At 40.6% G+C, this 12,172-nt stretch overlaps 1 protein-coding gene across 3 annotated transcripts in view; it reads right to left on the bottom strand.

The window, feature by feature from the left end:
* AP3B2 (adaptor related protein complex 3 subunit beta 2) overlaps positions 1 to 12,172 on the bottom strand; it is an 82,207-nt gene that overhangs the window by 1,269 nt on the left and 68,766 nt on the right. For all 3 annotated transcript variants that reach the window (XM_060260058.1, XM_060260059.1, XM_060260060.1), the window contains one exon: positions 7,030 to 7,168. In XM_060260058.1, coding sequence (XP_060116041.1) covers positions 7,030 to 7,168 — 139 coding nt within the window. The remainder of the gene's footprint in view (positions 1 to 7,029; positions 7,169 to 12,172) is intronic.

The following is a 12,172-nucleotide window of genomic DNA, read 5'->3' as shown; positions in this document are numbered from 1 at the left end:
GAGACTGGCAATAGCCCAAAAAGGCGAGGTTGACATTAGGGCAGGGGTGGCCAAACTTGCTTAAGTATAAATGTCAGATGTTTGAGAGCCACAAGACATGAATGTCAGGGAAGGAAGGAAGGAAGGAAGGAAGGAAGGAAGGAAGGAAGGAAGGAAGGAAGGAAGGAAGGAAGGAAGGAAGGAAGGAAGGAAGGAAGGAAAATAGATGGGGGAGGGAAGATGGATTGAGAGATGGAAAGAAAGCAACTTTAAATGTATTCTCCAAGCTGCTGACTGGCTTGGATTGGAGAGACCGAGTGCCTTCTCCAAACCAGCCAATGGGGCGGTGGGGTCTTCAAGAGCCACACAATATGTGTGAAAGTTTTCTGGTTCTGGCACACCCAGCTTAAGGACGGTGGCAACTTCGTCTCTGATTAAAAAGCTAAGCTTTCGAAGTTTTAAAACTTTCTACTGATGTTTTAAATTCATCTACTGCTGCTTCAACTTTGTTCTTCCTTCTTGGCAAGGGTCGACAAGTTTTATCTTATCTTGTTTTACTAACGAGGAGACAATTACCAGCCGCCCATTTACTGCCGGGAGTGGATGTTTAAGAAATTCCAGCCATAGGATTTTATGTCTTTCCTTCAAGTCTGGATTTGGAAGTTTAATCTTGGGCAGAGGAACCTCTCCAAGTTGTGAATGTTGAGAGATTATTTAGCTCCTCCTTTGAGAAAAGACTGTTAGAAGTTTTAGAGTCATTGTTATCTCCACCTGTGCTATTCCAAGCATTTTCCTTCTACCTCTGGATTGTATTTTAAGTTTTCTGCTCCAACATAGTTTTTTGTGGTTTGCGCTGTTGCTGTTTGCTAACAATGGGATTGAAAAGGACATATCCTTTTGAAGATGAGGTCTTCCAACCGTCACTCAAACAATCCAAATTGGATCATTTCTTTTCTGCAATACCTTTGCAAAACAGGTTTGAGTGTTTGGAGGCTGTTGCTGAGGAGGGTGACTTCCCTACCCATCAAATCATCCCAGAGACTGAGCAAGGTATGCCTGGATTCTTGTCTCCTAAAGATAGACAAGCTACCAGACCATGGGAGGGGTTGGAGCTGGAGCTGCTAGCTCAACAAACAGTTTTAGTTGCTGAATCCTTAAACAAAATATTCCAAGCCCGGTACTGATGGGGTGAAGAAAGAGGAGTATAATATTTTGAATAATATTAATTGGCTGTTAAAAAGTGAAATCTCCTCATTGCTGAAGGAGGAAGAATTTAAAAATATTGGTAAAAGAATTAATACTCCCTTTGAAAAATTGGTGAAAGAGTATAGAGAAGATAAGTCAAAAATAGTTTCAAAATTGTATAAGATTTTATTAGGTACAGGGAAATCCCCGAGAGAATTTTTGAAGGAACATTGGGAAACAGATATTGGAGATAAAATTTTAGATGAAGATTGGGAGAGGATGTTTAGATTACCTCCCTTTGTTACAACATCTAGGTTAGTGCAGGAGCAGGGACTGAAGATGATACAGAAATGGTATTATACACCCATTAAGATGTATTATATTTCTAAATCAGGGAGTAAAAATTGTTGGAGGAAATGTGGAGAAATTGGAACTTTCAGTCACATGTGGTGGGATTGTCCCTTAGTGAAAAAATTCTGGTTGCAGGTTGGCATAGAGATGACAAAGATTATGGGATGGAAAATAAGTATATCTAAAGCAATGGCAATTATTAATTTGGATGGTGTGGGATTAAGATCAAAAGAGGATAGTAAATGGATTAATTTGATGTTAGTAGCAGCAAGACAAGTGATAGCAAGGAATTGGAAAGAAGCTGAGGAATTGACAATTAATAATTGGAGGGATAAAATGAATACTATAATTATTTTGGAGTATTTAACAATGAAGATACGAAGAATGAACGGATTAAAGGTTAGGGAACAGGAGGAGGGGTGGTTTAGGAAGATGGTGAGATATTTGGAAAAGTTTAAACAATTTAAGACGATTGGTTGGTTAATAAGAAAATGAATGGACAAGATGTTTAAATAGAGTGATGGAGTTGTATTTGGATGAAATGTTAATAGTTATAAATTTATGGAATATTATAATGTATCTATGGCCTGGGACTCTCACAGAGGTGGAGTGGTGTTGGAATATATAACAATAAAATTTTTAAAAACTAAAAAACAAAATATTCCAAGCCCAAGAGAGGATGCTGACCCTGCTTCATGAACTGAATAACACCATGTCTGTCAATAAGGCTAGCAGCCCACCAACCATTAAAGGGAACCCAAGTGTGCGATCCCAGCCTGACAGTCATGATGGTGACCAGAAGGCTAATGTAAAAGCCTCCTCTACACTAGTCTTTAATCCTTATGCTGTAGTTGTTAATGTGTTCCCATGGAGAGGGAGACACATTGATTGGAGTCAGAGAAGCAGAGCAACAGGCCACCTGGCTGATATTTTTAAGCTCCACCATAAAGGTATTGATCTTATTCGGATCGAGAGACTAAGCAGTCCAATCAGGTTTGAACGTTTTCTTTTGTATTTCCGTTCTAAGACAATACCATCTCGACTGTTTGCCCAATCTACCAAATTAACTGCTCTGGGCATTCGGGCACAGAGACATTTCAAAACCACCTCTATCCAGGAGCTAGCCCCTGAATTTGCTACCATAAAATTAGAAAAAAACGTTCAAGTCTTAAATGCAAGGGCACCAGGGACCCAAAATGCGCTTATCAACCCTTGGGATCCGCTGATGAGCCGAGACCCGCCTATTCCCTCAAACTTACAACAGCCATTGAGGGTGTCAGGACAGGAGCCCCCTATTGACATCTCTGTCCCCAAGATCCCAGAAACTTTAAATTCAAGGAGTCAGATCCTCATGGAAACTGTGGATCCCCCAGGTGCAGAGGATGCGATAGAGGCAAGGCTTCTCACCTCCTTTATGACACTACCAACTCAAGAACAAGACTGTATACTTAGTCGTATGGAACTCTTGGTATCCACCCTGAAGGGCTTAAGACAGCCCCTGGCAGAAAATAAGAACCTAGTGGACCCCCCCTCTGCCTCAGACAGTTCTCTAGTGCCAGCGCCATCGAGCAGCATTCCGTTGGAACCAATTATAACAATTAAGAAAGGGGCAATAATACCAATCTGATTATCCCTCCAGACAATCCAATTTTGTACATGATCTTAGATGAACCTATTGGTGTTGAAGGAATCACTGACCCTGTTTCCCTGGCTGAAGCTTCAAAAGTATGACGGCCAATCCAGCGTAAAACAGGGAAGCCAAACCATTTTAAAGTAATCTCCTGGAACATAGCTGGCTGGGCCCGCCTAAGAAGCCTAGATCACTTCCCACTTTTTAAGACATATGATATTTTACTTCTCCAAGAGACCTGGGCAGCTGGGGAGCTTCTATTGGATGGCTACTATGGTTTACCTAATAAGGCTATCTATGGTGAAGACGCTGGAAGGCTCAAAGGGGGACTGGGAATTCTAATTTCCTCAACAATTAAGGGTAAATGCGTACAACCAAATAATGTAAACCCATGGACACTGGCAGCTCTTCATTTTAACACAGAGACTATTTTACTAATCAATGTCTACCTACCTCCTCATCAAAGACAATCAGACACTCTAGCAATCTGGAATGATTTTGAATCCCATTTAGAGGATCTTCGGAATGATACCCCAGCTGATATGATTCTAATGGGAGGGGACTTTAACGCTTGACTAGGCCCTCATGATGAGATCCTAATTGGAAAGTTTGGATTTCCTACCTTCATCAATGAGGCAAGTCGCCATTCCACTCTCCTTCAACGTCTTTCAAAAGACCCAAGGGTAAACTTTGCAGGGGCTTGCTTAGCAAGGATGGCTAGAAGGTTTGACCTCTCCATACTGAATGGCTCCACAGTAGGTGATTATCCTGAGGAAATCACTTTTCTAGCCGGTACTAGATGCAGCACCATCGATTATTTCCTTGCCAGCCCAAGATTACTTTCGAAGGTTCTTCATCTACAAGTTCTACCCGAATTAGAAAGTGATCACCTCCCATTATTACTTACTCTAGCTCCTTTAGCTCCTGCGACTTTTCACAGAATTACGATGGGCCCACATCTGGTTCCAGCTCAACAAATGAGATGTCGTGCCAAGTGGTCTGACCAGTTGGCACAAATGGTGAGGGGAGTCTTGGAGAAGGAGGATGCTTGCTCCAAAAGAAAACTAATTTTGGATACTCCCCATGGCTTGAACCCTTTGATCCCCTTCGATCATCTCCTCCAACTCATAAAACCATTATTGGTCCAAGATGCTTCTGTTCAACATTGTAGATTCAAAAACGTCTCCAAGCTCTGGTTCGATAAAGAATGCAAGCAAGCAAGAAGAGATCTAAAAATAGCGTATCATGTGTATAAGAATTCCGTGGGCCTTGATACTCTGTGTACACAACATCATCTCTCACGTTCTAAGAAGTTTTATAAAGAACTGATTGCCACAAAGAAGCGTGAGGCCATGAAAGTGCTGTGGAATAGCATTATACAGTCATCCAAGGAGAAGATCTCAACAGGATTTTGGAAAATGATCTCGAGTCACTCCTACAAAGGTATCTCCCCCATTGACTCTTTTGTTACCCCCAAGAATTGGGAATAATTTTTTCAAGAGCTGTATTCTGATCCCCACCATTCTGCAGTTCCCCTGGTTCATGAGGCTCCTTCAGACCTGCCACCTTGGCCTCCGGTGATGGTTGGAGAAGTCAGATCTCTGATCAGCAGACTCAAGAGAGGCAAAGCTCCAGGCCCGGATTTCATACTCCCAAATCTACTGAAAGATAATATTGACTGGTGGGCCTCTCTCTTGGCCCCATTGTTTACATATATTGATTCAACAGGGGATATTCCTGAGGCCTGGAGAGAGGCTATCATCATCCCCTTTTTCAAGTCCGGGCAGAAGGATGATCCAGCCAATTAGCCTCCTGAGTATTTTGGGCAAATTATACGCTAGTCATCTCTTAGAAAAATTGCAGTGCTGGCTGATTCAGGAAATGTATTTGGCAGAGGAGCAGGCTGGGTTTAGGGAAGGACGATCCACGTTGGGACATATTTTGATCCTATCCCATTTGATTGACAAATATGCAACCAGTAGAACGGTCTCTCTTTATGCAGTCTTTATCGACCTAAAATCTGCTTTTGACCCCATTCCCAGAGGGAAATTATGGAAGAAGTTAAGTGTCACCTCAGTTGACAGGAGACTTTTATTCCTGATCCAGGCATTATATACCAACACGTCTATCAGGGTCAGATGTGATAAGCAAGGTCTCCTTATTGACCCTATCCCATCACAGAAAGGAGTCAAGCAAGGCTGTGTCCTGGCCCCTTCCCCTTTTGCCATCTTTATTAACAATATGATCAGCAACCTCCATCTAGTCGATATTCATCCCCCCTCCTTGGCCGATAGGCAAATGGTAGCCCTACTCTATGCAGATGATACAATCTTGTTGTCTAGAACTCCAGTAGGCCTCAGAAGGGCATTAGTACAATTCAGTCGTTATTGTGACCATAACCTTCTAGAGATTAATTATCAGAAAACAAAAGTAATGGCTTTCGGCCCAAAACCCAGGCTAAGGAAATGGAGTATAAATGGCCATAGTAAGCTATGGTAGCGATTTACAAATATCTGGGGGTCATGATTCAGTCCTCAGTGTCAAAGAAGGCTCATCATGAATATGCTGCCAACTCTGGTCATAAATCGACCCAGGCCATCATTAAGTTTTTTCTTACTAAAGGGGGGCATTTTATACCTGTTGCGTTAAAACTGTACTTGGCCAAAACAATACCTCAACTCACTTATGGAACCATGTCGGGTCCAACCTTATCAAGCTTTGACCCTCTTGAGAAAATTCAGTCCAAATTCTTGAGAGCCATCTTCCATTTTCCAACCTGTGTTTCCAATGCAGTGCTATGCTTGGAAACCGGCTTGCTAAGGATAGAGGCTAGGGTGAGCCTACTTTCAATCACCACTTGGCTCAATCTCAGCCATTGCCCCACGAATATCACATCATTAATTTTAAAAGATAGATATTGTTCCTCTTGGGTTAGAGCCATTCATCAGAAATTGTCTATGTTTGGCTTTTCACCTGAATCTCTCCAGATAATGGCCCTGGACCAAGCCAGGGACATAGTCAAACAGAGATTACAAAACATTGAGAGACAGAATGATATTGCCAAGGTCTCAGATTATTTAACTCCCCCCCAAAGGAGATACGTGCTAGCTCCAGCCTCCTATCTCTGAAATCTAACAATACCATCCCACAGAAGGGCCTTTTCCATGGCCCATTGCAATATCTTTCCTTCAGCAGTTGTCGAGGGCCGCTTTAAAAAGGTGCCTATGGCTGAGCGGGTCTGCCCTTGTGGTGCAGATAAAGTGGAAACGATTGACCATGTGTTGCTTGGGTGTGGCCTTTACCTAGGCATACGTGCCAAGTACATCTCTTCTTTGTTTGAGGGATGCCTGGGGTTCTCTGATTATAAAATCAGAAATATGCTGTTATCAGATTCTAACCCCCAATTTACATCTAATTGTGCCAAATTCTTGGCGGCAGCTAGGAGAATTCGTGAGGATTATGTAACAAAGGGGTTTTGAAACTGTCTGTTTTTTAATTATTTTTGAATATTCCCAAGCTTGTATTTTACTTTATCTTAATCCCTGAGTACTCTGTATACTACCATAAATGCTACTGAAACTGAAACAAATGTTAATCAGTGTATTTTAGTTAATATTTTACTGGAGCTGTATAATCTTTTAATTTTTATCTGTATTTTTTATATCATATGTTTTACCTTTTTAGGTCCCTCTAGATTTTTACAATTTTTCTGGGGGTGTTGTTGGTCTGCATTGTACTGTGTATTTGGTCATGGACCGTAATAAAGCAAATTGAATTGAATATGTGTGAAAGAGCCACACGTGGCTCTCGAGGCACAGTTTGGCCACCCCTGCATTAGGAGAAAATAGACAACCACGTTAGCCCATCAGAGTCCCCCTCCTTACCGGTACTCCTTGTCTGACCCGCAGGGCACACGGCTAACGTTGGCAGCAGCTGTTACTTGCTGCACAATCACGTGATCATTCTGGCATTTCTCAGGCAGGGTCAGCTTCTCTGTGATCTCGCTCATGCCAGTCAGCTTCCCTGCAGGGCAGAAGAATAGATCAGTATTTACCTGCTGGTTCAAGGGGAGCCCATTTCCAGGACAATGCGCAGCTGGGCAGGGCAGAATGTCAGAGAGGGGACTTCCGGGGGAGGAAAATGCCGAGCTGAGCTGCTTTTCATAACGGGAGCAGGCTGGAACTTCTGTTTGGGGTAGTGGAAGGCAAATTAATGCCTACTGCCTACTTTTCTCAGTCAGAGATTAGTCCAAGATATGCACAGAAAACTTTGAGGAGATTTACCTTGGCTAAAAGGGAGTCCTGGGGGGGGGGCTCCTTTGAGGCTTTGAGGGGTCTCCGGAGAAGAGTTGCATTTTCATCATCTGCAGAAGTTCTCAGAGTCATTTATTTGACATAAGCTCGACAGAATCCTAACCTTCTTGGACACCGCTAAACATCTAAAGCTACACAAGACCTGTGTGGATCTGGATAATTGGCAGAAAAGGAACAGATTACTATCTTTCATTCCGATTATTTACAGTTAAACAGAATAAATTCAAAAGGTGGGAAATGAAAATCTAGAAAGTTTGGAAGAAGGGAGGAAGAGGTGAAATTTGGACTTTGCAAATTTAAAGGACAGTGCTAAAAAGTGGAAAGGAATTTATTGTTTGGTCTACTTGTGGTTTTGAAAAAAGAGCACCATCGTCACAGACCTGCAGCATATACAATCAACACAGGAAGTACATCAAGCATTGTGAGATCTCTTTACCAGTGAAAACGAGATTTGGTGGCAAGTAAAGCAGGAAGTAGTGGATGAAAAGCCTACTCTAGGACTATAATACCATTGAGAAACATCGGCGGCCATTGCTTGGAGATCAAAACTAAAATAATGTTTTTAAAGTGTTCGGGACATTAAAAATTGTTGGAATTAATTGAGATGATGACAAGAAGATAAATACTATTGGACATATTGTTTGTAATGGACTTTAGAAGCCTTTAAAAGAAAAAGGGAAAAAAGTTGCAAAAAAAAGTCGCAACCGCCATTTTGAAGGTTTTAAAATTTTTTAAAATTAATTCTCGGCCTGGGAAGCTCTGAGGATGGCGAAAATAGGCTTGTTAAAAAAAGCAAGCTCTACTTTTGAATTTGATAGTTAAATTTGAAATTGGTGAGATCAAAATTTTCGGTGTTTTTAAATGTCAGGACACAAGCAAACCCATACAAGGGCTACTTCATTGGAGAAAATGCAGGATCAATTAGAGGCAATGGAGGCCAGAATGGTGAAAGGCAAAAAAAAAAAGAAATTATTGAAGAGATTAAAAAAGATATGGAGGATCTCAGAAAGGAAACTGAGGAAACATCTAAGAAAGTGCAGGAGGTAGAAGGGAGAATGAAAGTACATGATTCCACCTTGTTGAAAATGCAAGAAAAAGTGATAATCCATGACTGCAAATTGATGGAGACTCAGATACGTCTGAGAGGAGTACCTGAAAAGGAAGATGGTGACTTGAAAGAATATATAATAAAAATAATTGCAGAATTTTTAGAGGAAGATCCTGAAGAGACTAAAAATATGTATGACTATATGTATAGAGTGAACTCACTCTATGCCAAGAAAAATAATTTACCAAGAGATGTTGTCATAAGATACATGACAAAAGAAATGGTGGGAAAGATCATGAATAAAAACTTTGAAAAGACATTGATAGTGGGAGGCAGCAGAGTAAGAATTATGAAGGAGTTGCCAAGGCAAGTGATAAATGATAGAAGGACATATAAAAAACTGATAGAAAAATTACGGGACAATGAAATGAGGTTTAGGTGGATAATACCTGAAGGTTTGAGCTTTGAACTTCAGGGGAAAAGAATCACAATTACAAATGCACAGGAACTGCGTAGATTTTACAAACAACATAAAGAATTTGCACCATGATGGATTACAAATTATTGTCTTGGAATGTAAATGGACTAAATTCACCACGAAAAAGAAGAGCAACGTTTCATTGGATTAAAAAGCAAAATTGTAATATAGTTTGTTTACAAGAAGTGCATATTAAACAAAAGGATTACAAATTTTTATGGAATAAAACAATTGGGGTTAGAATTTTTTTCATTGGCTGAACAGAAGAAAAGGGGAGTGATTTTTTATATTAAACAAGAATTGGAGCCGAAATTAGTGTTTAAAGATAAAGATGGAAGATTTGTAGCAGTAGAAATAATATTAAATGCAAAAAAACCGTTGTTATTGGGACTGTATGCGCCTAATGGTGCAAAGGATGCTTTTTTAAAAGACATTATACAACAATTTGATGAACTGACTTATGACCAACTTTTGATAATGGGAGACTTTAATGGAACAATTAAGAACTCTCTGGATAGGTCTGGGGGGAAAAATAATAACAAAGAAGGAAAATTGCTAAAGTCTTGGCTGGCACGCATATTTGTATTATGGAAAAAAGAAGATCGATGGTTTTTTCTCTCACCATTATATAAGAAATAATTTGTTAAATACATGGATGAAATACAAGAAATATGGGGATGAGAGAAAACCGTTATGGATAGTGAAGTAATAAAAATAATGGCTGAGATAGGTGAAGAAAAGTGGTTGTCATATAATAAATTATTAAAAATACAAAGTGGCAAAATAGAACTGAAAATTGCTGAAGAGTTGAATAATAAATATGATTGGTTCCAAATGCAACAAATAAAGAGTTTGGTGGATAATGATATCAAAACTGAAGGAATAAGAAAAGAACAAACAGAAATGGAAAAAGTTCTGCTTGGAGATAATGAAAAATTAATTTCAAAAATATATAAATTACTGTTAAATTGGTCTACGGAGGATGAAGTAGTGAAATCTCAAATGATTAAATGGGTAATTAATGTAAATAAAGAAATACAGATGGAAACTTGGGAACACATGTGGAAGAATTCTATGAAGCTTTCGACGTGCCATAGTATTAAAGAGAACCGTTTCAAAATGATGCTTAGATGGTATATGACTCCTAAAAAATTGGCAAAGATGAGCAATAAGATGCCAGATAGATGTTGGAAATGTAAAAAAACATGAAGGTTCTTTCTACCATATGTGGTGGACTTGTGAAAGGGCAAAAAAGTATTGGCAGATGATTGAGCAAAAAATTTCTAAGATCTTGGGATATGAATTTAAGAAAGTTGCAGAGACTTTTTTGTTGGGATTACAAATGGAAAAATTTCCAAAAGAAGATAGAACTATAATTTGGTACTTGCTTTCAGCTGCTAGGACATTATATGCGCAGTTGTGGAAGCAAGGAAAAATACCAGAGAAATGGGATTGGATTATAAAAGTTATGACATGGAGTGAAATGGACAAATTAACAAGAATATTAAGAGACTATGATTTAGAAGTTTTTAAGACGGAGTGGAAAAAGTTTAGAAGATATGTAGAAAAAGAGTGGAAAATAAAAGGACATTGGACAATTTTTGATAATGATTAAGTTTTAGAAAGAAGAATATAAGTTTTTGTTTTAATAGTTAAGGGTACCTTTAAATATTAGCATTTTAAGTAAATAACACCGGCGGGGGTCAAGTAACGGGGGGAGGGTGGGTAGAAAGTAATATACGGGGTAGATAAAAGAAGTTATTAAGATGTAAGAAACAGATTTGTTACCATATGTTACCAATAAAAATTGTTTTAACTATAATGTCGGAGAGGGAAGGGCAGTTCTGCCTCCTTCTGGGCTTTCCGTGTATCTGTCGGCCGCAACTGTTTGCCTTTACACGGCAGGCTCCAATTCCCAAGCTCTGGAAAATGTGGTGATTCGAAACCTGAACTTCCCCTCCTGCCTCTGCTTCTGTATTCCATGAAATGGATAGGAAAACTGAGCTCTGGCAGCTAAAGCCAACCAAAATTGACAAAGATCCCAAAATGTGCAGCTATCTGGACACGTGTCTTGGCGTTTTGGGGCATCTGATGTCCTGTTCCACAACTCAGGAATCTTCAGTCTGAATGGTTTTCAATCACAGCAAGCAACCAAATTATTATACTGTGTAGACTTTGGGACAACTAATGGTTCATTAAAGAACCTTGTCTTCACTGACATTGGCATTTTTTGTGAAATTTCATATACACTAATTCAATGTCTGCACCTTTGTTATTAAGCACCTGTGCCTCCTGGTTGCCAGAGCTGTTATGGCTGTTAAAACATGTGAGGGTGCTTTATTTCTTTTTTGAATTTCATTTGATTCTATCTTCTAGCAATATGTATACAGGGCCGGCCCCCTAGGTGATTGCCCAGGGTGCTGGCCTTCTGGGGGCGCCGAATTGGGTGCCCCCCATGTGACTCAGTGACATTATCAGTGTGTGTGGGGGGGGGGGGGTGCCAGAAGTTAGCCTTGCCTAGGATGCCAGACAGTCTGGGGCCAGCTCTGTATGTATAAAATACCTTGAAGGTGTTTCCTCAGTGGACTATTTAGTATATTGGGCATCTATCATATGCTGAGAGTTTCTGCGTATTCTGGATACACACAGAGGGCAGCAAAGGAAAGGTCCCGACTGGGCCATACATTCCCTTCCGGCTCCTCAGCCTTAGGAGATGGAGGAGGTTCCAAACTAGCTCCCAAGCCCTGGCTATTTGCAGAACTCCAGTGAGTTTTCATTGCAACACTGATAAGCAATGTGGAAGAGTGGGGCTGTATAGAGGCAGAAAGGGGCACTGAGTTGGGAAACAAACATCTCCAGGCAGGGCCAGTTCCAGTTGTTGGGGACCCCCAGGCAGAGAGAAGAAGAGATTGGATTTTTACCCCACCCTTCACTCCCTGGAGTCTCAGAGCAGCTTATAATCACCTTTCCCTTCCCCACAACAGACACCCTGTGAGGTAGGTGGGGTTGAGAGCGCTCTTTTGAGAACTGCTCTTGAACAGAATAGCTTTGAGAGAACTCGTGGCTGATCCAAGGTCACATCAGCAGAGGCATGTGGAGGAGTGGGGGATCCAGGGCTCACTTCGTAGCAAGAGCTCCTTTGCATATTAGGCCACACACCCCTGATGTAGCCAGTCCTCCTGGAGCTT

The sequence above is a fragment of the Heteronotia binoei genome, chromosome 19, assembly GCF_032191835.1.
Source record: "Heteronotia binoei isolate CCM8104 ecotype False Entrance Well chromosome 19, APGP_CSIRO_Hbin_v1, whole genome shotgun sequence".
NCBI lineage: Eukaryota > Metazoa > Chordata > Lepidosauria > Squamata > Gekkonidae > Heteronotia > Heteronotia binoei.
This window is presented reverse-complemented; position numbering and strand designations above follow the sequence as displayed.